We start from the raw sequence: 27,050 nt of genomic DNA, 5'->3' as shown, positions 1-27,050 counted from the left end.
TACGGTAATAAATACCTATATCAAGAAAAAAAAAGAGATCTCAAATAAACAACCAAACTTTATACCTCAAGGAAGTAGAAAAAGAAGAACAAATTAACCCAAAGTTAGCAGAAGGAAGAAAATAACAAAGATCAGAGCAGACATAAATGAATTGGACACTAAAAAGATCAATGAAGAGTTTTTTGTTGAAATGAAAACAAAATTTATAAACTTTTAGCTAAACTAAGAAAAAAGAAGACTCAAATAAAACTATAAATGAAAGAGGAGAAATCAGATTTAATACCACAGAAATGCAAAGAATCATTAAGGACTACTATAAACAATTACACACCAACAAATTGAATAACCTAGAAGAAACGGATAACTTCCTAGAAACATACCAAGACTGAATCATGAGAAAAAACAGAAAAGCTGAACAAACCAATAACAAGAAAGAACATTGAATCAGTAATTAAAAACTGTCAGCCAGGCACGGGGGCTCACATCTGTAATCCCAGCATTTCGGGAGGCCAAGGCGGGCAGATCACCTGAAGTCTGGTGTTCCAGACTAGCCCGGCCAACATGGCAAAACCTCATCTCTACTAAAAATACAAAAATTAGCCAGGCATGGTGGTGAGTGCCTGTAGTGCCAACTGCTTGGGAGGCTGAGGCAGGAGAATCACTTAACCCGGGAGGTGAAGACTGCAGTGAGCTGAGATCATGCCACTGCACTCCAGCCTGGGTGACAGAGCAAGACTCCGTCTCAAACAAACAAACAAAAAACTCTCAATGAGTTACAAAAAACTTACAAAAACTTACAAAAAACTCAAGTATTGAAGAAAGAATTAATACCAATCCTTACAAAGGAAATGTAGAGGAGAGAACATTTCCAAACCCATTTTATGAGGCCAGTATCACCATGATACCAAACCTAAACAAGAACACATGAGGTAAGAAAACCACAGTCCAGGCCAGGCGTGGTGGCTCAAGCCTGTAATCCCAGCACTTTGGGAGGCCGAGGTGGGCGGATCACAAAGTCAGGAGATGGGGACTATCCTGGCTAACATGGTGAAACCCCGTCTCTACTAAAAATACAAAAAAAATTAGTCGGGTGTGGTGGTGGGCGCCTGTAGTCCCAGCTACTTGGGAGGCTGAGGCAGGAGAATGGCGTGAACCCAGGAGGCAGGGCTTGCAGTGAGCCGAGATCACGCCACTGCACTCCAGTCTGGGGGACAGAGCAAGACTCCGTCTCAAAAAAAAAAACAAAAAAAAAAACCACAGGCCAGTATCCCTGATGGACATGGATGCAAAAATCCTCAACAAAATACGAGCAAGCCATATTCAACAGCACATTAGAAGAATCATACATCATGATTAAGTGGGATTTATCTTTGAGATGCAAGGATGTTTCAATATATGCATATCAACCAATGATATACCACATTAACAGACTGAAGGATAAAAACAATATGATCATTTCAATAGATATGGAAAGAACATGTGACAAAATTCACCACGCTTTAAGATCTGAAAGAATTTGCTTAAAAAAATTCAACATGCTTTCATGATAAAAAACACTTAACAAATTACATATAAAAGGAACGTACCTCAACATAATAAAGGCCATACACGACAAACCAATAGCTAACATCATACTCAGTGATGAAAACCTGAAAGCTTTTCCTCTAAGACCAGGAACATGACAAGGATGCCCATTCTCTCAACTACTATTCAATATATTGATAATAATGTAAGTCCTACCTAGAGAAATTATGCAAAAGGAAAGGGAAGGGGAGGGAAGGGAAGAAAAGGGGAGAAGAAAGGAGGGGAGGGGGAGGGGAAAGGGAGGGAAGGGGGAGGAGACGGAAAAGGGAGGGGAAAGGGAGGGGAGGGGAGGGGGAGGGAAGAGAGGGGGAGGGAAGAGGAGGGGGAGGGAAGAGGAGGGGGAGGGAAGAGGAGGGGGAGGGGAGACGAGGGGGGAGGGGGAAGAGGGGAGGGGGCAGGGGAGGGGAGGGGGAGGGGGAAGGGAAGGGGGAGGAGAGGGAAGGGGAAGGGGAGAGGAGGGGGGAAGGGGAGAGGAGGGGGAGGGGGAGGAGGGGGGAAGGGGGAGGAGGGGGAGGGGAGATGGGGGAGGGGACAAGAGGGGAAGGGAAGGGGGGAAGGGGAAGGGGAGAGGGGGAAACAAGGGGGGAGGGGACAGGAGGGGAAGGGGAGGGGGGAAATGAGGGGGGAGGGGACAGGAGGGGATGGGGAGGAGGGGGGGAGGGGGAAGGGGAGAGGGGGAAACAAGGGGGGAGGGGACAGGAGGGGAAGGGGGGAAGGGGAGAGGAGGGGGAGGGGGAAGGGGAGAGGAGGAGGGGGAGGGGAAGGGGAGAGGAGGGGGGGTAGGGGGAGGGTGAAGGGGAGGGACAGGATGGGGGAAGGGAAAGGAGGAGTACAGGGGGGAGGGAAGGGGAAAGTGAAGGGAGGGGAGGGGGAGGGGGAGGGGTAAGGAAAGACAAAAGGAAGGGAGGGAGGGAGGGAAGACAGGAAGGGAGGGAAGGGAGGCAGGGAAAGAAAGAAAACAAAGAAGGAAAGGCATCCAAATAGGAAAAGAAATTGTCTCTGTTAGTAGATGACATGATCTTGTATATAGAAAACCCAAAGGACGAGGGCCAAGCGCAGTGGCTCACGCCTGTAATCCCAGCACTTTGGGAGGCCAAGGCGGGCAGATCACGAGGTAAGGGAAATCGAGACCATCCTGGCTCACATGGTGAAACCCCGTCTCTACTTAAAAAAATACAAAAAATTAGCTGGGCATGGTGGCGGACTCCTGTAGTCCCAGCTACTTGGGAGGCTGAGGCAGGAGAATGGTGTGAACCCAGGAGGCAGAGTTTGCAGTAAGCCAAGATCGTGCCACTGCACTCCAGCCTGGGCGATGGAGTAAGACTCCGCCTAAAAAAAGAAAGAAAGAAAAGAAAAGAAAAGAAAAGAAAAGAAAAAGGACTTCACCATAAAATTGTTAGAACTAATAAACTAACTCAGTAAAGCTGCAGGATAAAAATCATTATTCAAAAATCAGTTGTGTTTCTATATGCTAACTATCCAAAAAATAAATAAGAAAAACAATCCCATTTACAATAGTATCACACCAAAAAAAAACTTAGAAAAAAATTTAACCAAGAAGGTGAAAGATCTATACACTGAAAACTATACAACACTGGTGAAAGAAACTGAAAACACAAATAAATAGAGGGATATCCTGTGTTTATGGATTGGAAGAATTAATATGGCCAAAATATCCATATTATCCAAAGTGAACCACAGATTCAATGCAATCCTTAAATAAAGGGAAAAAGACCCTAAAAGTCATATGAAATCACAAAAGATTCTGAATAGCCAAAGTTATCTGGGGCAAGAAAAACAAAGCTGGAGGCATCATATTATCTGATTTCAAAATATATTACAAAGCTATAGTAATTATAACAATATGGTACTGGCATAAAAACAGACATATATACCAATGAAACAGCCCAGAAATAAATTCCCACATTATGTCCAATTAATTAATCCTTGGCAAAGGTGCCAGAAACAACAATAAGTAAAGGATAGTCTCTTCAATAAATGGTTATGAGAAAACTGGATATTCAAACGCAGAATAATGAAATTAGAGACTCTTATCTCATACCATATTTAAAAATCAACTCAAAATGGATTAAAGACTTAAAAATAAAAACTAACAATAAAAATACTAGGAGAAAACACGAAAAAGGATTCTTGACATTAGTATGGGCAATGATTTTTTAAATATATAATTCCAAAAGCACTGGCAACAAAAGCAAAAATAAACAAATGAGATTGCATCAAACCAAAAGGCTCCCCACACAGCAAAATAAACAATTAACAGAGTGAACAGACTACCTATGAAATGAAAGAAAAATATCTGCAAACCATACATCTGATAAGGAGTTAATATCCAAAATATACAAGGAACCCAAACAACGTAATAGCAAGAAAACAATCCAATTAAAAAACAGGCAAAGGACCTGAATAAACATTTTTAAAAAGACATCCAAATGGCCAAGAAGTATATGAAAACATGCTCAATACCACTAATCATCAGAGAAATATAAACGAAAGCCACAATGAGATATCACCTCATACCTGTCGCCATGGCTATTATCAAAAAGATAAATGATAGCAAGTGTTGTTAAGGATGTGGAAAAAAAAGAGAACTCTTGTAAACTATTGGTGGGAATGTAAATTGGTACAATCTTTATGGAAAACAGCCTGGAAGTTCCTCAAAAAATTAAAAATAGATCATATGATCCAGCAATCCCACTTCTGGGGATACAGCCAAAATAAATAGTATCTTGAAGAGATATCTGAATTCCTATGTTCACTGCAACAGTATTCACATAATCCAAGATAAGGAATCAACAAAGGGGCCAACAATGAACACATACATAAAGAAAATGTAAGAGTTATACACACATGCCCACACACACAGGAATATTATTCAGCCTTAAAAAGAAAGGACATCGTGTCTTTGTGATAACGTGGATGAACCTGGAAGACATTATGCTAAGTGAAATAAGCCAGGCACAGAAAGACAAATACAGCATGATCTCACTTATATGCGAAATCTTAGAAAAAAAGTCAAACTCAGGATTAGAGAGTAGAAAGTAGAATGGAGGTTGCCAGGGGCTGGGGGCTAGGGGAAATGGGAAGATGTGGTCAAAACGTACAAAGTTTCAGTTATGCAGGATAAGCTCTGGAGATCTAACATACAGCATTGTGACTACATATAACAACACTGGGCTGGGAGTGGTAGCTCACATCTGTAATCCCAGCACTTTGGGAGGCGAGGCAGGCAGGTGGCTTAGCTCCCAAGTTCAAGACGTGCCTGGGCAACATGGCAAAACCCCATCTCAACAAAAGATACAAAAATTAGCTGGGCATGATGGTCCACACCTGTGGTCCTAGCTACTTGGAAGGCTGTGGTGGGAGGGTAGCTTGAGCCAGGGAAGCGGAGGTTGCAGTGAGCCAAGACTATGCCACTGCACTGCAGCGTAGGCAATTGAGCCGTATCTTGTCTCAAAAAACAAAACAAAACAAAACAAAACTGTATTGTGTAGGCAAAACTTGTTGAGAGTAGATATTAAATGTTCTTACCACCCTACAATGTGAGGTGATGGGTATGTTAATTAGCCTGATTTTGGTAATCATTTCACAATGTGTACATGTATCAAAACATGTTGTACACTTTAAACATATACAATTTCTATTTACCAAACATACCTTGATAAAGTTGTGGGGGAAAAGTCAAAGAAAAGCAAAACTACAATCAAAAGTCAGGTAGATAATGTAGTCCTTGCTGCCTTGATGATGGTAGGGTTTACTATAGGATTTACTGACTCCTTCTGATCTATATATTCCTTTAAGCACCAGCTGCTAAAGGCATTTCCTTCCCTACATTTGCCATTGCCCTTAATTACCCATCCTCTCTTTGTCTCACCCTTCCCCTACCTCTACATAGGAGATTCAAAGCAACAGGACCCATCTGTCAAGACTTTAAGGACCACTCATGAACAGCACTATGATCTTCCAAGTGCAGGGAGTTACATAAATTACCCCTACCTATAGTCAAGTCTCCTTGAAACATCTCAAAGCAGATTTTATTCACTTGCCAAGAGAAAAATTTTCCTGTATTATAAAAAGACCATTATTCTACCTAGACTACACAGAGTTGAACAGTAAACCAACGAAGAAGGCACAAACCCTTTTCTTCCATATTCAAGTATCTTTTACTTACCTGAAACTCCACCCAAATCAAAAAATTTGTTTGTGTCAAATGCATAAATCTAAACATTTGTGTAATAGAAAGATTTCACCAAAGGAAAAATTCTTAGTAATAATAATGTTTCACTAGTTACAATACAGGTATTATACTTTAAACACCTTTCAGAAAATTAAGTATGTTTACACTGCCTGAAATTCCAGCAATCATCATTATAACAAAAGGGTTCTCTTTGATATTTCGGTTTCTTTTTTTATAATAATAACTTAGTTTTCATGCAGAGTTAGTATCAACACTATTTTTGAAGAAAATAACTTTAGTTTAAATTTGAAGATCTTTACTTCTTTGTGCATTTTCAACCATGTGCCACTTGGCAATACCTTTTTTATAAATAAACTGCACAAGCCAACAGTGCCAAAAGCCCCAAGCATGTAAATGCTAAAGTGAACCAGTTCCCCCACAGATTTCATTTTCTTTGTCCCTTTTATTTATATGCATTGTATATAAATAAAGCAGAGTCTCCTTCATGCTCACCAAATTACAGCATATATTTTTCTTAAATAGGAAAATATGATGTAAATTAAAATGTTAGCAGACACAAAGAAAATGCTTTCTTTTACATTATTCATAAATAGACTTTGCTGGGTATTGGCATGAGTAATATAAACCATCATCACTTGGTTCAACATTCTGTATACTCCTAACTTAACTATAATAGAGAGACATAAGCATAAACAGGAATATTTTTATTTATTATTTTTTGTTGTTATTGAGACAGACTTTCACTCTTATTGCCCAGGCTGGAGTGCAATGGCACAATCTCAGCTCACCACAACCTCAGCCTCCTGGGTTCAAGTGATTCTCCTGCCTCAACCTCCGGAGTAGCTGGGATTACAGGTGCGTGCCACAACACCTAATTTTTGTATTTTTGGTAGAGACAGGGTTTTGCTGTGTTGGCCAGGCTGGTCTTTAACTCCTGACCTCAGGTGATCCACCCACCTTGGCCTCCCAAAGTGCTAGGATTACAGGTGTGAGCCACTGACTGCGCCTGGCCCTAAACAGGATTATTTTTAAAACAATAAATTCTTGGTGTCTTAGCATAAAAACTCAAGTGAATGACAAAACAGGTCACTTAACATAAGATACATTAAGAGTAAGTCCTCAGCTGGGCACAGTGGCTCACGCCTGTAATCCCAACACTTTAGGAGGCCAAGGTGGGAGGATAGCCTGAGCCCAGGAGTTTGAGACCAGCCTGGGCAACAACAGCAAGCTCCCATCTCTATTTTAATTTTGAAAATAAGAAATAAAATAATAAAAAATAAGCCCTCAAGGAATCAGCTTATGAATCCCTATGTAAGCAAAAGTGATCATTTTAGAGCTATTTGAATAGAAAAATCAGTTACATATCCAAGCCAAGGTTTAAGTCATTTAATTCCCAAACTAAAATAAATTATCCAAACAAAATAGAAACAAAAACCTTTCTATTTCAAAATAGTAATACAAAGGTCAGTCTGGTAAGCTTGCAAGCATGATAATACCTGGTTCAGAGAAAGTATCACTAATATCATCATCCTTATCATCTTCATAATCCTCTTCCTCTTCTTCCTCCTCCTCATTTTCAGACAGTTCATGCTCACTGCCGAATCCTTCATCATGGTCCTCATCATCAACATCCTCCTCGTCTTCCTCATCTTCTTCAGGACTGCATTTGGTTGGCTGTTCACCCAAGTTGTCGGAGACAAAAAGAGAATAATTGTGCTCTTCTTTTTTCTGGGATGAATCTGAGACTGATGTACTGGCAGAAAGACTGCTGCTCTCTCCTGCTGCAAGTGACCCAGGACCTTCCTGGGGTAAGGGACTTAGTAATAGTTCCTGGGTTTCTTTAAAAGGCAAAGCAGGAGTGGCATGACCTTGAAGAGGCTCCATCCCTTTTTTCTCTTGTCTCTTTGCCACTGCACCACAGTAGCAGGTGTTCTCTTTTGCTGCATCTGTGTGAATCTGGCTCAACAAGGGCCGGCTCTGTTGCACTGGGTTGATCTTTACCTTTGCCTTTTTTACATAGTCTTTACATTCAACATGAAAGTTCACCTTTTCATTATGATACATGTTGGTCTTCACCATGATTTGTGTGCTTGAAGTGGGTTTACTTGCTTTTTGGACACAGTCTGACAAAGGGACCTCAGCCTGCAGAGTCTTAGAAGAACACACAGGAGCAGCTGCTCTGCTTGTGATCTTTTTACCAGGGAATGAAGAGGGTAAGGGATTTTGTTTGACACTGAAAAGTGAATCAGGGTAATAAAGGGAATCAGAAACAGACTGTGAGTCCTCACTATTAAGTTGAGCTAAAGTTGGAGTTTTACTTATAACCTCTTCATCTTGGTAAGGACTAGAAAAGTCATCAAGACCCAAGTAATCCACTTCTTTTGTTCCCCAGATGTCACAGCTGGTAAGTTTGGTGTATTTTGTTAGGTCTTCACAGTATGTATCCCACTGTTCCCAGTTTGAGGTTAAAGCACCCTCATTATCCAGAACATCTGTGAAAGACTCCAGATTTTCAATGTCTTTGCAGTCCTCCAAAGAAAGAAAGTTGTCTCTAGGATTCTGTTGGTAGTTCATCTCTCTATCCTGAGAAAGGTTTTAAAAAAGAAATTGCACATCATATTTTAGGAAGGAAATATTCACTTCCATATGTCAAACTGATAAATCAATACTTGACTTTTGATCTGTTTTAACATAAAGGCTACTGACATGATGCTTTATTATTCCATATAATGTCGTCATTTCCTTAGGCAAGAAAAAGTAGAGTGAAAATAAAACAAACAACAAACAATTAAAAATTAAATTTAAAAAAGAGGAAAAGTGTGCCCCTTGAGAGGCTCAGGTATGATCCAAATATCAAGGGCTCTTGAGTTTACCATAAACATTCTTCCTGAAAATAGTTTACATTTCCTTACCTTAGAAGGATTTTGGGATCTCCTTAGCAGTGGTGGGGAGTGGGGGGACACTTCAATTAAAAAGCAAATAATGTGATATGTGAGAGAGGAAAATTTTATTTTTTTATTTTATTTTATTTTATTTTTTTTTTTTTGAGGCAGAGTCTCGCTCTGTTGCCCGGACTGGAGTGCAGTGGCCGGATCTCAGCTCACTGCAAGCTCCGCCTCCCGGGTTCACGCCATTCTCCTGCCTCAGCCTCCCGAGTAGCTGGGACTACAGGCGCCCGCCATCTCGCCCGGCTAGTTTTTTTTTTGTATTTTTAGTAGAGACGGGGTTTCACCGTGTTAGCCAGGATGGTCTCGATCTCCTGACCTCGTGATCCGCCCGTCTCGGCCTCCCAAAGTGCTGGGATTACAGGCTTGAGCCACCGCGCCCGGCCGGAAAATTTTAAATATTAATAACAATGAAAATAATAAAGACACCCTCATTACAGAAGAAGATATCTTTTCAGTGGGAACTTAAATATAGAGGCAAAGAACAATCCAAAGAGAGCTGGAATTCAGCCACAGAATGGTAAGATCTTTTGCAAGATCTTATAACAACACTTGGGCAGGCAGAGTAAAATACTCCTCATGAATTTTAGAGATTTTTTTTTTTTTGTATTTTTAGTAGAGATGGGGTTTCACCATGTTGGCCAGGCTGGTCTCAAACTCTTGACCTCAAGTGATCCGCCCACCTTGCCCTCCCAAATTGCTGGGATTACAGGCTTGTGCCACTGGAGATGTCAATTTCAAATATCAGTTAAGACTCTGCAGTCACTGAAATGAATGCAGCTTAGCTCTAATGTACAAACATGAAAGACTGCCCACCATATATTTTTATTTTTAAAAGAGCAAGTTACAGAAAACTGTTATCTATATTATCCAATTAAAAAGTATATATATACAAAAAAAGATATACATATGTTTACATATGCATAGAAAAAAAAACCTGTTAGTTATGTTTTGGTAAAAGCCTTGGAAGGTGGAGGCACAGGAAGAAAATGAGGAAGTTTTCAGTCTTCCAGAGCTTTTTTTTTTTTTTTAATTTTTGGGGGGGGTGTGTGTGCATGTGTTGTCTGCGTTTTGTTTTTGTTTGTTCGTTTTTGAGACAGAATCTCACTCTGTCACCCAGACTGGAGTGCAGTGGCGTGATCTTGGCTCACTGCAACCTCTGCCTCCGGGTTTAAGGAATTCTCTGCCTCAGCCTTCCGAATTGCTGGGATTACAGGCACGTGCCACCACACCTAGCTAATTTTTTTTGTATTTTTAGTAGATACACCATCTTGGCCAGGCTGGTCTTGAACTCCTGACCTCGTGATCCACCTGCCTCAGCCTCCCAAAGTGCTGGGATTACAGGCGTGACCACTGCACCTGGCCTGTCTGTGTATGTTTTTAGTTTTACTGAAGTATAATTTCACATACCATAAAACCAACCTATATTAAGTATACAATTCAATAATTTTTAGTAGATTTATGCATTTAAGCACTCAGTTTTCCAGTTTTTATATATTTTTGTGTTGTTTCAATTTGAAGTAATTAAAAGTTTTTAAAATGTTTTTCTTTTTTTCTTTTGAGATGGAGTCTCGCTCTATCACCCAGGCTGGAGTGCAATGGCTTGATCTCGGCTCACTGCAACCTCCGCCTCCTGGGTTCACGCTATTCTCCTACCTCAGCCTCCCAAGTAACTGGGATTACAGGCGCCCGCCACCACGCCCGGCTAATTTTTTTGTATTTTTTAGTAGAGATGGGGTTTCACCGTGTTAGCCAGGATGGTCTCAATCTCCCGATCTCGTGATCCGCCTGCCTTGGGCTCCCAAAGTGCTGGGATTACAGACGTGAGCCACCGCGCCCGGCCTAAAATGTTTTTCTTATGAATTTTAAGTGTCTATTTACCTCAAGAATAAATGATAAGTATATGCAGATCCTGTTTGGAACTGCTATTTTTCTGCCACATTCTTTACGTCATTCATATGCCTTGCTCAAATTTTTCCCACTGAAAAGCCCATTATCTTTATCAAAAACTAGATTTGAAAATATTTATATAATCTTTTACCATTTTTGATGGGTTAATTTTTTTCTTTTTTTTTTTTTGAGACGGAGTCTTGCTCTTGTTGCTCAGGCTGGAGTGCAGTGGCGCAATCTCGGCTCACTGCAACCTCCGTCTTCTCCCGGGTTCAAGCGATTCTCCTGCCTCAGCCTCCTGAGTAGCTGGGATTACAGGCACCCACCACCACACCCAGCTAATTTTAGATCACGCCACTGCACTCCAGCCTGGCCAACAAGAGTGAAACTCCGTCTCAAAAAAAAAAAAAAAAAAAAAAAAAAAAAAAAAAAGAACGTGTTTGATGAAGCAATATTGGCTGCCCTGGAGCCTCCAGAATCGAAGAAGAGCTGCAGGTGTGTGCTGCTATGAACGTCTCTCAGAGCCTTTCTGCACAGCTGGTGTTGGCATCATACTAAAAGCAATGTTTAAGGCCAGGTGCGGTGGCTCACGCCTGTAATACCAGCACTTTGGGAGGCCGAGGTGGGCGGATCACGAGGTCAGGAGTTCGTGACCAGCCTGATCAATATGGTGAAACCCCATCTCTACTAAAAATACAAAAAATTAGCCAGGCGTGGTGGTGCATGCCTGTAATCGCAGCTACTCGGGAGGCTGAGGCAGGAGAATCATTTAAACCCAGAAGGTGGAGGTTGCAGTCAGTCAAGATTGTGCCGCTGCACTCCAGCCTGGGCTACACAGTGAGACTCCGTCTCAAACAAACAAATAAATAAATGCATGTTTAAATCAAACTAAAGATTAAAAATTAAAAATCAGGCAGGTGATCCACCCGCCTCGGCCTCTCAAAGTGCTGGGATTACAGGCGTGAGCTACCATGCCCGGCAATATGCTTTTTGCTTTTTTTTTTTTTTGAGACTCCAGTCTGTCGCCAGACTGGAGTGCTATGGGGCGATCTCAGCTCACCGCAACCTCTGACGCTATGGGGCGATCTCAGCTCACCGCAACCTCTGACTCCCTGGTTCAAGCGATTTTTCTGCCTCAGCTTCCTGAGTAGCTAGGACTACAGGTGCGCACCACCATGCCCAGCTAATTTTTGTATTTGTAGTAGAGACAGAGTTTCACCATGTTGGCCAGGATGGTCTCAATCTCCTGACCTCATGGTCCACCTGCCTTGGCCTTCCAAAGTGCTGGGATTACAGGTGTGAGCCACCGCACCCAGCCAACAGCTGCATACTTTTAAAATTACTAGGTGTAGACCAGGTGCGATGGCTCATGCCTGCAATCCCAGCATTTTGGGAGGCCAAGGCGGGCAGATCACCTGAGGTCAGGAGCTCAAGACCTGTCTGGCTGACATGGTGAAATCCTATCTGCACTAAAAATACAAAAAGTAGGCCAGGCCCAGTGACTCATGCCTGTAATCCCAGGACTTTGGGAGGTTGAAGCAGGTGGATAGCCTGAGGTCAGGAGTTCAAGACCAGCCTGGCCAATGTGGTGAAACCCCATCCCTAGTAAAAATGCAAAAATTAGCTGGGCGTGGTGCCAGGTGGCTGTAATCCCAGCTACTTGGGAGGCTGAGGTAGAATTGCTTGAATCCAGGAGACGGAGGTTGCAGTGAACCGTGATTGCACCACTGCACTCCAGCCTGGGCGACAGAGCGAGACTCTGTCACAAAAAAAAAAAAAAATCAGTCGGATGTGGTGACACATGCCTGTAATCCCAGCTACTTGGGAGGCTGAGGCAGAAGAATCATTTGAACCTGGGAGGTGGAGATTGCAGTGAGCCAAGATCGTACCACTGCACTACAGCCTGAGAAACAGAATAAAACTCTGTCTCAAAAAAACAAAAACAAACAAAACTACTAGAGGTATAATCATAAGAATTAAAATTGGCCCAAGCATATCTTTTTTTTTTTCCCCAGGCATTTATAAATAAAAAACTCTCCCACAAACTTTTACCCCAAATCAATCAAGACCAAAACCAAGAAAATGTTGCTTACCAGTTCATACATGAAATCTGGATCCGAACTGTTTGCTAAGAGATCTGTGCTCATCAGAGTTTGTTCCGAAAAGGTGTGGCTTCGAAAGGCATCCCCAAAAGGCGGATCCATTCCGCTTACACTAGGCTACAACAGAGTGATTTTTATTTTAGAAAGTTAAAGACTATTTTGAGACCAATTTATCACATATGAGTCCCAACTCCACACCCACTAAGTAACTTACTCTTTTCAGAAAACATTTCTATACTTTTTTCTACTGTATAGTATATTTAAGAGCTTTGGCTAACACTGAACCGTAGACTTAAATTAGGAAAATGCCTAAAAATAGAAAAAATAGAGTGCTGCCAACGCCCCGGTGGAGAAGCTGAGGTCAACATCAGATTTGAAATATTTAAAGTGGATACAAAACTATTTCAGCAGGCCGGGCGCGGTGGCTCAAGCCTGTAATCCCAGCACTTTGGGAGGCGAGATGGGCGGATCACGAGGTCAGGAGATCGAGACCATCCTGGCTAATACGGTGAAACCCTGTCTCTACTGAAAAATACAAAAAAACTAGCCGGGCGACGAGGCAGGCGCCTGTAGTCCCAGCTACTCGGGAGGCTGAGGCAGGAGAATGGCGTAAACCCGGGAGGTGGAGCTTGCAGTGAGCTGAGATCCGGCCACTGCACTCCAGCCTGGGTGGCAGAGAGAGACTCCGTCTCAAAAAAAAAAAAAAAAAAAAAAAAACTATTTCAGCAATGCAGACAATTGTGTTGTGGGTGATGGTGCTGTTGGTAAAACATGTCTCCTGATATCCTACACAACAAACAAATTTCCATCAGAATAATGTACTGTTTTTGACAACTATGCAGTCACCGTTACGACTGGCAGAGAACCATACACTCTTGGACTTTTTGATACTGTAGGGCAAAGGATTATAACAGATTACAACTGCTGAGTTATCCACGAACAGATGTATTTCTACTCTGTTTTTCAGTGGTCTCTCCATCTTCATTTGAAAATGTGAAAAAAGTGGGTGCCTGAAATAACCATCCCAAAGACTCCTTTCTTGCTTGTTGGGACCCAAACTAGAATCAGAGATGACCCCTCTACTATTGAGAAACTTTCCAAGAACAAACAGAAGCCTATCACTCTGGAGACTGCTAAAAAGCTGGCCTGTGACCTGAAGGCTGTCAGGTATCATGGAGTGTTCTACACTCACACAAAAAGGCCTAAAGAATGTATTTGACAGCTGGACGCGATGGCTCACGCCTGTCATCTCAGCACTTTGGGAGGCTGAGGCAGGTGTTCCACCCGAGGTCAGGAGTTCGAGACCAGCCTGGACATGGTGAAACCCTGTCTCTACTAAAAACGCAAAAATCAGCCGGGCATGGTGGCAGGTGCCTGTAATCCCAGCTACTCGGGAGGCTGAGGCAGGAGAATCACTTGAACCTGGGAGGCGAAGGTTGCAGTGAGCTGAGATTGCGCCATTGCACTACAGCCTGGGCAACAAGAGCGAAAGTCCATCTCCAGACAAAAAAAAAAAAAAAAAAGAACATATTTGTCGACGCAATATTGGCTGCCCTGGAGCCTCCAGAATCAAAGAAGAGCCGCAGGTGTGTGCTGCTATGAAGTTCTCTCCAGAGCCCTTTCTGCACAGCTGGTGTCGGCATCATAGTAAAAGCAATGTTTAAATCAAACTAAAGAGTAAAAGTTAAAATTCAGGCTGGGTGCGGTGGCTCAAGCCTGTAATCCAGCACTTTGGGAAGCCAAGGCAGGCGGATCATCTGAGGTCAGGAGTTCGAGACCAGGCTGGCCAATGCGGCAAAACTCTGTCTCTACTAAAAATACAAAAATTAGCCAGGTGTGGTGGTATGTACCTGTAATCCCAGCTATTCAGGAGGCTAAAGCAGGAGAGTCGCTTGAATCCAGGAGGTGGAGGTTGCAGTGAGCCGAGATCGTCCCATTGCATTCCAGCCTGGACAACGAAAGCGAAACTCCATCTCAAAAAATAAAAAATAGGCCGGGCGCAGTGGCTCACGCCTGTAATCCCAGCACTTTGGGAGGCCGAGGCGGGTAGATCACGAGGTCAGGAGATAGAGACCATCCTGGCTAACACAGTGAAACCCCGTCTCTACTAAAAATACAAAAACAAAATTAGTCAGGTGTGGTGGTGGGCATCTATATTCCCAGCTACTGTGGAGGCTGAGGCAAGAGAATGGTGTGAACCCGGGAGGCAGAGCTTGCAGTGAGCAGAGATCGTGCCACTGCACTCCAGCCTGGGCGACAGAGAGAGACACCATCTCAAAAATAAATAAATAAATAAAAATAAATTTGTTTTTGCAATAATGACACATGCCGTGTACCTACCCACATGCGTTTGTGTAGGACAAGGCCCATAGGTATGGTTCCCCCCTTCCCCCTCCCAGTACTAGTTAATTTTGAGTAATTGTGTATTGTCAGAAAAGTGATTAGTACTAGGTTTTGTTGCTTTAAAACTTCTTTATTATTTGTTTAAAAGCAAGGCATGCTTATGGATGACTCTGTAACAAACTAATTGGAATTGTTGAAGCTGTTCCCCAGTTCCACTCTGGAGAGTAATCTGGGACATCTTGGTATGTTGTTGGGTTTTTTTTTCCTATTTTTTTGAGGAGAGTGTGTGTGCAATTTGTTTTTCAGTCTTTTTTTTTTATTCATTAACCAGTGGATAGCCCTTAAGGGGAGGAGGACGGATCCACTTCCTAGATCTAGTTTAGAAAACATGTTCCCCATCTAGTGCTGTCAAGAAGGAGTATAGTAAACGCCTCATTTAATAACATACTCCTTTTTGAAAGTTGCCTTTTCTTTCCACCCTTGAGTAGATCCAGTATTTGATGAAACTCATGAAAGTAGTTGGAGCCTGTCTTGCCCCTCTGTTTTCTAGGCCTCACTATATGTGACTGTGACTTTCACGGACATTGGTTTGCCATTTGTTGATTTTTTGGGCAGTTAATTTCTAACTTCTTTCACTGATACATGAAGAAAAGTATTGCACCTTTGAAATACACCAAATGAATTGCGTTTGTAATTTAAAGAAGTGTTTCCCCTGTCAAAAAAAATTGAAAAAATATAGAGCAGCAATTGGTATCTTCTAGAAAGTAAAGCTTATTTAGCCACCAGTCACCATACAGCACCTATCAAGTACTTTCACTTAGCTATATAACATTTCTTCACATCCTTGTCTAACAACACTATTTTAACTATCATCAGTAGAGAATTCCCTGTCTTTTCCTGGGGTCTGCAGATACAGCAAATCACTCTCACTCTGTGCTGCTAAGTGAGTCCCATGTCTTATTTTCCAAAGCAAGCTGGAAGACAGTTTGGGATTCACTATCTAGTACAACCAATGCCTGCAGGAAGGTAACGGAAACAGAATCAACTAAATACCCAAATATCTCCTTGGTAAGACCAGTAACTTGGGCATGAACGCTGTAGCCTTAATCCTGATTCCCGAAAAGGGCACAGTCCATTCCATAATAAGTAAAGGGGAAAAAAAAAGACTTGAGACCCAGTATTAATTCTCCTTCTTGTTTTTTTCTCTATCTTCTGTTTACATTTTAACATCTATACAAATCCCTCCAGAGTCAAGTCTGGGCTCACCCTTCTAAAGTGGGTCAAATAATAGAAAGGCTTCACTTTGAAATCTAACTGAGCTGAAGAAAGAGAATGAGAAAGAATACAAAATTTCTTTTTTTTTTTTGGAGAGACATAGCTTAGCTCTGTTACCCAGGCGGAGTGCAGTGGCAAGATCTCAGCTCACTGCAACCTCCACCTCCAGTGTTCAAGTGATTCTCCTGCCTCAGTTTCCCAAGCAGCTGGGACTACAGGAGCACGCCACCAAGTCCAGCTACTTTTTATATCTTTTAGTAGAGATGGGGGTTTCACTATATGTTAGCCAGCCTGATCTAACTCCTGACCTCAAGTGATCAGTCTGCCTCGGCCTCCCAAAGTGCTGGGATTACAGGTGCAAGCCACTGTACCCAGCTTTTTTCTTTTTCTTTGAGACAGAGTCTCGCTCTGTCGCACAGGCTGGAGTGCAGTGGCATGATCTCAGCTCACTGCAACCTCCACCTCCCGGGTTCACGCAATTCTCCTGACTCAGTCTTCCGAGTAGCTAGGACTATAGGTGCACACCACCACGCCTGGCCTAATTTTTGTATTTTTAGTAGAGACGGGGTTTCACCATGTTGGCCAGGTTGGTTTCAAACTCCTGACCTCAAGTGATCCGCCCGCCTTGGCCTCCCAAAGTGCTGGGATTGCAGACATGAACCACTGACACCAGGCCAAAAATTTCTTAGTTTTTTTTTACAAGTTTCTGCAGAAATGTTTTTAAGTGGTATTAATCTATTTGCTTATTCTTTTCATATATTTTCTATCTTTTACAAACTGGACTTTTCATAGACCTTCTCATCGTATTTTTCTTCATTGGTACGTCCCATCTTATTGTTTTTCTTTTTCTCTTTCTCTTATCTTCCCCCAACATTTCCAGGCCTGCAGAACCTTTCTTCCTAGAAAAAGTTAGCTTGAGAAAATAAGTTTAAAATTTAAGCCCCAAATTCAAGTACTCAGTAAATATAAAACTAAACCTCGAATGGGCAACCACTCCAAAAGGGTATGTGCAGTCCATCTGTCACAGAGGTTGGGTGGCAGTAGGATGCTGGTCTTTTCTTTTCTTTCTTTGAGACGGAGCTCCCTCTTTCCCCAGGCTAGAGTCCAGTGGCGTGATCTTGGCTCACTACAACCTCTGCCTCCCAGGTTCAAGCAATTCTCCTGTCTCAGCCTCCCAAGTGGCTGGGATTACAGGTACGTGCCACCACACCCAGCTAATTATTGTATTTTTAGTAAAGAGGGTTTCACGATGTTGGCCAGACTGGTCTTGATCTCCTGACCTTGTGATCCACCTGTCTTGGCCTCCCAAAGTGCTGGGATTACAGGCGTGAGCCACTGGGCCTGGCCGGCCACTGTCTTGTCAATATCCATTAACCAAGTCCCCTTTCTTTGCCTCTTCTGCCTGTCTCGAGTCACCAGACAATCCCAGCAAATTGTTGATTCCCTATGCTCAAAGGATAGTTCAGACACAAAAAGTCACCCAAGAGTCCCTGCCCACTCATTACTTATAGGTTCTTCCCCAGCACTGAAACAAACAGCGGAGGGGCAAGAGCTAAACACTGGAGAAGAAAAGGAGGAGTTTAGATAAGCAGAACAGGGACTAACAGGGCTTCATTGATTGTCTCAGTGACTGCCTCAAACCAAAACCGATCAATTCAGAGTAGCTACCATAATATAAACAGATACAATCATTCTTAGATATGTTTTGTGAGGAGATATTTATATGTGCACACATATGTAAGTGTGTGTGTGTCTATGAGAGAGAGATGAGAGGGGTTGGGGGAGGGAGCCTGAAGTCTCTCACTATTTCCTCTTAATTACTTCTAAATTCAGCTGGCATAAATGAAAGGTAAGAACTGGGAAACAGGAAGAGTGAGGAGACAGAAATGGGATTGCTGTGGCAGATTAATTTTCAGGGGAGTTGGTTTTGCCCCATAAAGCCAACAGATCTGTCCCCCTTCTACCTATTCACCATACTACCTATGTAGAACTCATTAAACTTCAAGTGATAGCAAAGAAAGAAATAGAAGCCAATGGAAGGAAGAACATATACTCAAAACTAGCTGAGATCAGAAATAAGATATCGTAAAAAGATAGTATGCAAAGTTGTGTTAAGATTCATTTAAGAGTCAATGGTATTGACTTTCTGTAGTGGGAAAATATAAAACTTTGCACCTACTCTGTATGATTTACCTGAGGCATTTCCAAGCCCAGATCCTGTGAATCCGATTCCAAACTTCTTTTTTTTCTCGTTTGTAAATTCCTTTCCAGCTTTACTTTTAATTCCGAGATCGAAGATGATTTTCACAATAAACAGCAGGTTTCCCCAGAGTGCTTCCAATTCAACTGCTTGGATCACTGCTTTTTTTTTTTTTTTTTTTTTAATAATTCTGTATGATGCTGTCTGTCAAACAACACAAAGTAACTTCACTGAGTTCCAGGAAAAACAAGTTGACGTTTCAAAAAAAAGTTGACTTTTCAAAAACAGTATTAGCAGAGAATATTGTGCTTTAAATGAGTAAGTCTTATGGTTGAGTTATCAAGGATTTGGTCACATCTTAATACTTACTATTCTGAAATTTACCATTCCTCCTCCTGTATTTTTCTAAAGTACAGCTGGTCAAGAACCAATTGGCAACATTAAAAAAAACCACACAAAATTAACATAGGCTCATTTTTTCTGTGATCTGAAAGATGTAATACATTGATTTTTAAAGTCAAGCTCTCATTCACTTTGTTATGAGAAACCATACCTCAAAATTTAATTCCATTTATTGTATAATCATTACTGCTAAATTAATCTACATTTTATCTCTCTCGTAAGTCAACAAGAAGAGTAATGAATACATAATAGTCAGCAATGGAACTTAACATATCCTCTACATTAAATAAAATCCCATTTGTAATGGTATATGCCAACATTATTCTTTCAGTTATAAGGTATAAGCTGCCATTGAAGAAAGAATTATTCCAGCAAGTTTTTAACAGGTGTATGTTTGAGGGAAAATGGGCCTGGGGACTGCTTTGCAGAGTGGTTTCAAGGGTTAAGTTAAAAAATGACTACCAATCACGTGGCACAGGATTTTGACAGGGTACAGACTTAAATGTTAGTGTTTTTTCCCTTCTCCGTGAAGACCTTAATCAGGAGGAACTGAACAGTTATACTCGCTTCATTTTCCTGTCCAAGATCAGTGGGTCTCAAAATGTGATCCAAGGATCAGCAGTATTAACATCAGCATCAACCTAAAAATTTGTTTAAAATGCAAAATCAAAAACAGAACCTCTAGGAGTGGGTACCAGCAATGTTTCTTAATACACCCTCCAGGTGATTGTGGTCCTCTCTAAAGTTTGAGAAACACTGCCCTATCCTTGATCTAATTCGGTCTAGATGTAGTGTCACTTCTTATATTGGTAAACAATCAATTTACAATGAATTTGCCTTCTGAAATCAGCACACTGTCTGGGCTAGAGGGTTACAGTGGTACACTATATTAATTTCCTTTTTTTTTTTTGGACAAGAGTCTCACTCGGTCACCCAGGCTGGAATGCAGTGGCCCAATCTTGGCTCACTGCAACCTCAACCTCCTGGGTTCAAGTGATTCTCCTGCCTCAGCCTCCCAAGTAGCTGAGATTACAGGCACACAACACCATGCCCAGGGACTCAATCATTGTTCTACTTAATTAGATTAATAAACTGACTACAATTTGTGTTTCCTGCATCTTTGCTGCACTCTCCCCTCCAGTAGGCTGTCATTCCCAACTCACTGGTCTAACCTAGGAAACAATGTCAAGTGCCTACCTAGAAACAGAGTTAACTGTGCTTTTCCATTCAGTGCTACAGTATAACTAGATTGCTCCCTGTTCCTGCCAAAGGCCTGTTCTTGCGCAGTTTCTCCTTATGGGACTTCATGCCGTTGTCCTACAACTGGTATGTAGTCATAGTCTTTGCCCTAATTCTCTCTCCTGACTCCTGTAAGAAGGTCAGTCACTTTTTCTAGACCTATGATTTAGGCCTCCCAAAAGGCATCTAATTCAAGTCATGTGTTCAATAAAGTCGACTAGTATAATCTTGGTGTAAAACCTGGATCTGGGAGAAAAGTTTGATATCCTTTAAAATCTGAAATATTAACCTTACTAGCAATAGGGTCAGCTGGGCGCAGTGGCTCATGCCTGTAACCCCAGCACTTTGGGAGGCTGAGGCAGGTAGATCACTTGAGGTCAGGAGTTCAAGACCAGCCTGGCCAACATGGCAAAACTCCATCTCTACTAAAAATACAATAATTAGCCAGGTGTGGTGGCATGCGCCTGTAATCCCAGCTATTTGGGAGGTTGAGGCACAAGAATCGCTTGAACCCAGGAGGCAAAGGTTGCAGTAAGCTGAGATAGCGCCACTGCACTCCAGCCTGTGTGACAGAGTGAGACTCTGTCTCAAAAAAATTTAAAAATTGTTAAAAATAAAAAAAAATAGGAAGAGATTGAGTTCTATTCAATACACACTTACTGGCATCCAGTAAAGACATTATCTACTGACATCTTGGTTTATCAACAGTGGACAAAAAAAGAGCTAAATTTCAGTCACAGCTCTCACCTCCAAACTATACAACACTAGGTAAGGCCATCTTTCTAAGCCTCACTTTTCTGATCTTTAAGAGAAAAAAAAATACTCTTTCCTGTTTATTTAACTGTCTAAGCCATAAAACTTCAATACAAATACATGTATTTATTTAAAAATGTATTTAAACACATCAAAACAAATGAGTAAATGCAGTTAGCAAAAAGAGCAATTGTTTAGGAGATCTGGATTCCAAGTTTGATCCCGTAATTGAAACAGCCATACAAACTGGAGTAAATTTGTTAAGTTTATGCCTTAGCTCCCAGATCAGAGAAATAACACTTACTCTCTCTCAACTATGTAATAGAAATGTTATGGGAATTAATGACATATTACACTATGATGTAGTAATAAAATTAATGTGGAAAGGTGATTATCATCCATAGGTATATTGTGCCAATGCTTTCTGGTTTTGTTTTTTTGTTGTTGTTGTTTTTTTTGAGACGGAGTCTCGTTCTGTCGCCCAGGCTGGAGTGCAGTGGCCAGATCTCAGCTCACTGCAAGCTCTGCCTCCCGGGTTTATGCCATTCTCCTGCCTCAGCCTCCTGAGTAGCTGGGACTACAGGCGCCCGCCACCTCGCATGGCTAGTTTTTTGTATTTTTTAGTAGAGACGGGGTTTCACCGTGTTAGCCAGGATGGTCTCGATCTCCTGACCTCGTGATCCGCCCGTCTCGGCCTCCCAAAGTGCTGGGATTACAGGCTTGAGCCACCGCGCCCAGCCTGTTGTTCGTTTTTGTTTTTTAGTTTTTCATTATTTGTCCTACAGTGAGTCTAGCTCAAAAGCTCAATACCTGTGATAACTGTTAGCAGCATGGCTAAATGTTTTCAAGGCACTGATTCCCAGAGAGGGTCTCTACCAAGTAATGGGTTGAGTTCGTTCACCTAGTTGTTTCTCCTAGTCTCACAAGTGGCAGCAAATAGGACAGGGAAAGGACCAATTCTATTCTATGCTGTAGAACTCCTTTTTCAGTGATAAACTCTCCCAGTCTCTAAAACTAATGACACAACTTCACAACAAACTATCTTCATCCCCAACATTTCATACCCATTTTCCAGAAATGCTTAGTACTCTTCCAAAACATTTATCACAACACAACCACAAAGAATGAAAGTGCCCACCCAAAAGTGAAGGAAGAAAAAAGTTTTCTATAGAAATTACCATTACATAGCATTTTCCATAATGATACACTACTCAAAAACTGTATCCTGTACCAGCAAACCATATACAAAGGGTACATTAATATTTAGAAAGCAGAATAATAAGGCCGGGTACAGTGGCTCACACCTGTAATCCCAGCACTTTGGGAGGCCGAGGCAGGTGGATCACAAGGTCAAGAGATCAAGACCATCTTGGTGAAACCCTGTCTCTACTAAAAACACAAAATCGGCTGGGCATGGTGGCACACACCTGTAGTCCCAGCTACTCAGGAGGCTGAGGCAGGAGAATCACTTAAACCCAGGAGGCAGAGGTTGCAGTGAGCTGAGACTGTGCCACCGCACTCCAGCCTGGTGACAGCCTGGAGCCTGGAGACTCTGTCTCAAAAAAAAAAAAAAAAGCAAGAATAACAACAATGGGAAGGAAGGTGTAACAACTTCCTTTTCAGGATGGCTTTACACGTCTTTGGACTCAAGAATATCCATATCTTACTTGAAGCTTTGATATTAAAATACATCAAAAGCAACGGTCTAGTAGCCCGGCACCATGGTGTGTATGCCTGCAGGCCCAGCTACTTAGGAGGCTGAGGCAGGAGAACTGCATGAGCCCAGGAGTTCGGGTCGAGCCTGGGCCAAACAGCAAGACCTTGTCTGTATTTTTTTATTTTTTTTTATTTTTTATTTATTTTTTTTTTTTGAGACGGAGTCTCGCTCTGTCGCCCAGGCTGGAGTGCAGTGGCCGGATCTCAGCTCACTGCAAGCTCCGCCTCCCGGGTTTACGCCATTCTCTCGCCTCAGCCTCCCGAGTAGCTGGGACTACAGGCGCCCGCCATCTCGCCCGGCTAATTTTTTGTATTTTTTTTAGTAGAGACGGGGTTTCACCGTGTTAGCCAGGATAGGATGGTCTCGATCTCCTGACCTCGTGATCCGCCCGTCTCGGCCTCCCAAAGTGCTGGGATTACATGCTTGAGCCACCGCGCCCGGCCCGACCTTGTCTGTATTTTTAAAAATAAAAATAAACACAAAATTCGATTTACAAAGCAGATGTCAATTTCCCAAAGTGTGAACCAAGGAATATTTGTTACAAAGAATGTTCCATGGTTACTCAAGGAAAGGGTTGTGAGGTTTGAAAAACACATTAAATGAAGTTGTATACTGCCTTTGATACAGGACTTCATGGAAACTTTGTGTTAATGTGTTTTATAAATCACCAAAAGGTGAGTATACCCAGGTACCATTTCCTAAATGTATTTGATCATCAAATCTTCCATCCTGCCCTCATGCCTACGTCAAGATTTGTATTTCTTCCAGGGAAGTTGGGGGAAAAAGGGAAAGGCCAAATTCCTCTAGTCGTTATCTTCTTTTATTCATAGCACTGTTCCTCCAGTTCCCAATACAGTTTTTGTTTTTTCTTTTGAGATGGAGTTTTACTCATCGCTCAGGCTGGAATGGCAATGGCGCAATCTCGGCTCACTGCAACCTCTGCCTCCTGGGTTCAAGTGATTCTTTTGCCTCAGCCTCCCGAGTAACTGGGATTACAGGCAAGTACCACCACACTAAGCTAATTTTTGTATTTTTAGTAGAGACAGGGTTGCACCATGTTGGCCAGGCTGGTCTCGAACTGCTGACCTTAGGATATCTACCCACCTCAGCCTCCCGAAGTGTTGGGATTACAGGCATTAGCCACCACGCCCGGCCCCCAATACAATTTTATGGATTTTTCAAGAGAGGACTGTGGTACATTAGAAATATTATTTATCAACAGATTTCCTGTACCTGAGGCTCACTCAAAAATAACAAAAGCTGTTAGGCAGACAAAGATATTCCTGTAACAGAGAACTAGATCCTAGATGGCTGAAGCATGAGGAGGAACGCATGATTTTTTAGGTTCAATGGTATCACTTGAAAATAGCCACAGCTTCAAATTCTTACATAGCCCCTTTCTGCTATGTCTTATCCTGGGCTTTTTTTCTATTTGTTTTTGTTTCTCTGAACATATATTGAGGGTTACTATGTATGATAGGCAAGACAAAAGGTAAAGTAATAGGTATAATCTTCTTACAAAAAGCTCATTCCTAGAACTGCCGAAACAAGTAATCGTAACTTTAAAAGCCAAGCCCAAGACTTGACTGGTGTGTCCTGGCAGCTTACGTATTTTCAAGAGCTCCTCAATTGTGCTCTTTCTGAATCTGAGAGTTTCAGCTAATCCTTGAGCCCACATATAAAGAAAAAGTTCACATCAAGAAATATATAAACCTCATTGTAAATGAGAGTATTTTACAAACAATATATATTTATTATGTATAATATATATTATATATTAATAATAAACATACCTTTTTGTAAATAAACATACCTTTTTGTAAATGAGAGTATTTTATGAATAAGGAGATGCTGTATATGATGGCCAGAATCCCTGCAGCTCCCCCCTTTTATATGGAACTGACTTAGGCCATTGCCCCCTTTTAGTAACTTAAGGAGACCGGTTCCTCACAACAGTAAGCAGCTCTTCTGAGTCATCTAACATTCATCAGAGTAAATGCTAAAACATTTTTGACACACCATTTAGGATGAATATTATCCAAAAAGTGGAAAATAACAAATATTGGCAAGGATATAGAGAAATCAGAGCCCTCGTGCATTTGCTGGTAGGACTGCAGCTGGTGTGGAAAACGGTTTGGTATTTCTTCAAAAAGCGAAATCCAATTACCATATAATCTAGCAATTCCACTCCTAGGTATATACCTAAAAGAGTTGAAAGCAGAGCCTGAAACAGATATGTGTACACCCATGTTCATGGCAGCATTATGCACAAAAGCCAAAAGGTAAACACAACTCAAGTGTCCACAAACAGATGAATGGATCAACAAAATATGGCAAATACAACAATATTATTCAGCCATAAAAATGAATGAAATTCTGATACACACTATGACAAGAATGAACCTTAAAAACATTATGGTAAGTAAAATAAACTAGACACAAAAGGACAAATATTGTATGTTAGGCTTATATGAGGTGCTTAGAATAGAGAAAGAGAGTAGAACAGCGGTTACTAAGGGCTGCAACAGTTATTATTTAATAAGTGTACACAGTTTCTGTTTGGGAAGATAAAAGTGTTCTGGGGGCTGGGGGTGGTGGCTCATGCCTGTAATCCCAGCACTTTGGGAGGCTGAGGCGGGTGGGTCACTTGAGGTCAGGAATTTGAGACCAGCCTGGCCAAAACATGATGAAACCCTGTCTCTACAAAAAATACAAAAATTAGCCAGGCGTGGTGGCTTACGCCTATAGTCCCAGATACTTGGGAAACTGAGGGAGGAGAATCGCTTGAACCGGGGAGGCAGAGGTTGCAGCAAGCCCAGATCGTGCCACTGCACTCCAGCCTGGGCAACAGAGCGAGACCTGGTCTCAAAAAAAAAGTGTTCTGAAATAGACAGTGGTGATGGTTACACAACACTGTCAATGTACGTAATGCCATAAAATTATACAGCTAAAGATGGTTAAAATAGTAAATTTTTATACATTTTACCACAACATTTTTTTTTAAAGTTTTTTAGGTAAGAAGTGCCTGAATACAGGCTGGGCGTAGTGACTCATCCTGTAATTCTAGCACTGTGGGAGGCCGAGGCGGGCGGCTTACTTGAGTTCAGGAGTTCGAGACTAGCCTGGCCAATATGGTGAAACCCCGTCTCTAATAAAATATAAAAAATTAGCTGGACATGGTGGCGGGTGCCTGTAATCCCAGCTACTTAGGAAGCTGAGGCAGGAGAATCGCTTGAACCTGAGAGGCAGAGGTTGCAGTGAGCCAAGATCACGCCACTGCACTCCAGCCTGGGCTACAGAGTGAGACACTGTCTCAAAAAAGAAAAACAAAAAAGGAATGCCAATAAATTTATACTGCTATGTAGTTAATATACTATGGTCTACTTTGATCTTTCCTAATCTTTGCTGGTTCATGCTCATTTCTTTCATGTGACCAGGGGTCTTGTTCCTCTCTCTGTTGTCTTTAAACTGTTCCAGATCCACAATTCTAAGAGGCAGAAACTGTTCTAAACACTAATTTTTTTTTTTTTTTCTTGAGACAGAGTCTCACTCTGTCCCCCAGGCTGGAGTGCAGTGGTGCGATCTCAGCTCACTGCAACCTCTATCTCAGCTCACTGCAACCTCCACCACACCTCAACCTCACTGTGCCTGGTCATGACCCCTAATTTAAATAAATCATTTCTCCTAAGGCTTAATCCTCAGTAAAGCCGAAAGAGGAAGAAAGGAAAGAAAGGAAGACAGGCAAGGAAGATGCTATGGTTTGAATGTCCCCTCCAAAACATGTTTTTTTTTTTTTTGAGACAGAGTCTTGCTCTGTCGCCCAGGCTGGAGTGCAGTGGCCAGATCTCAGCTCACTGCAAGCTCTGCCTCCCGGGTTTACGCCATTCTCCTGCCTCAGCCTCCCGAGTAGCTGGTACTACAGGCGCCCGCCACCACGCCCAGCTAGTTTTTTGTATTATTTTTAGTAGAGACAGGGTTTCACCGTGTTAGCTAGGATGGTCTCGATCTCCTGACTTTGTGATCCACCCGTCTCGGCCTCCCGAAGTGCTGGGATTACAGGCTTGAGCCACCGCGCCCGGCCATGTTTGAAATTTAATTGCCATCCTACCAGTACTGGAATGCTGACCCTTTAAGAGGTAGGTATCAATGACATTATTACTGGACACAGGAGTGGGTTCTTAATAGAAAAAATGAATTCAGATCAACTTCCTCTGTCTCATGTGCTCTCACCCTCTCGCTTTTTACTATGGGATGACCCTGAACAGATGCCAGTGTCATGTTCTTGGACTTTGCAGTCTTCAGAATCATGAGCCAAATAAATCTCTTTTCTTTTACTTTTTACTTAATTACTTTTTTTTTTTTTTTTGTAGAGGTGGGGTCTTAT

At 42.0% G+C, this 27,050-nt stretch overlaps 1 protein-coding gene across 4 annotated transcripts in view; it reads right to left on the bottom strand.

Annotated features, from left to right (window-relative positions):
• CREBRF (CREB3 regulatory factor) overlaps positions 1-27,050 on the bottom strand; it is a 90,482-nt gene that overhangs the window by 42,127 nt on the left and 21,305 nt on the right. For 2 of the 4 annotated variants that reach the window (XM_033180314.1, XM_033180313.1), the window contains exons 2-4: positions 18,549-18,759; positions 12,729-12,854; positions 7,297-8,383 (exon numbers count right to left, since the gene is read on the bottom strand). In XM_033180314.1, coding sequence (XP_033036205.1) covers positions 7,297-8,383; positions 12,729-12,854; positions 18,549-18,557 — 1,222 coding nt within the window. In that variant the 5' untranslated portion in view covers positions 18,558-18,759. Of the gene's footprint in view, positions 1-7,296; positions 8,384-12,728; positions 12,855-18,534; positions 18,760-27,050 lie in introns of all 4 variants that reach the window. The other 2 variants (XM_033180315.1, XM_033180316.1) reach the window with 2 other exon arrangements.

The sequence above is a fragment of the Trachypithecus francoisi genome, unplaced genomic scaffold (genome assembly GCF_009764315.1).
Source record: "Trachypithecus francoisi isolate TF-2019V2 unplaced genomic scaffold, Tfra_2.0 Lachesis_group2, whole genome shotgun sequence".
Taxonomy (NCBI): Eukaryota; Metazoa; Chordata; class Mammalia; order Primates; family Cercopithecidae; genus Trachypithecus; species Trachypithecus francoisi.
This window is presented reverse-complemented; position numbering and strand designations above follow the sequence as displayed.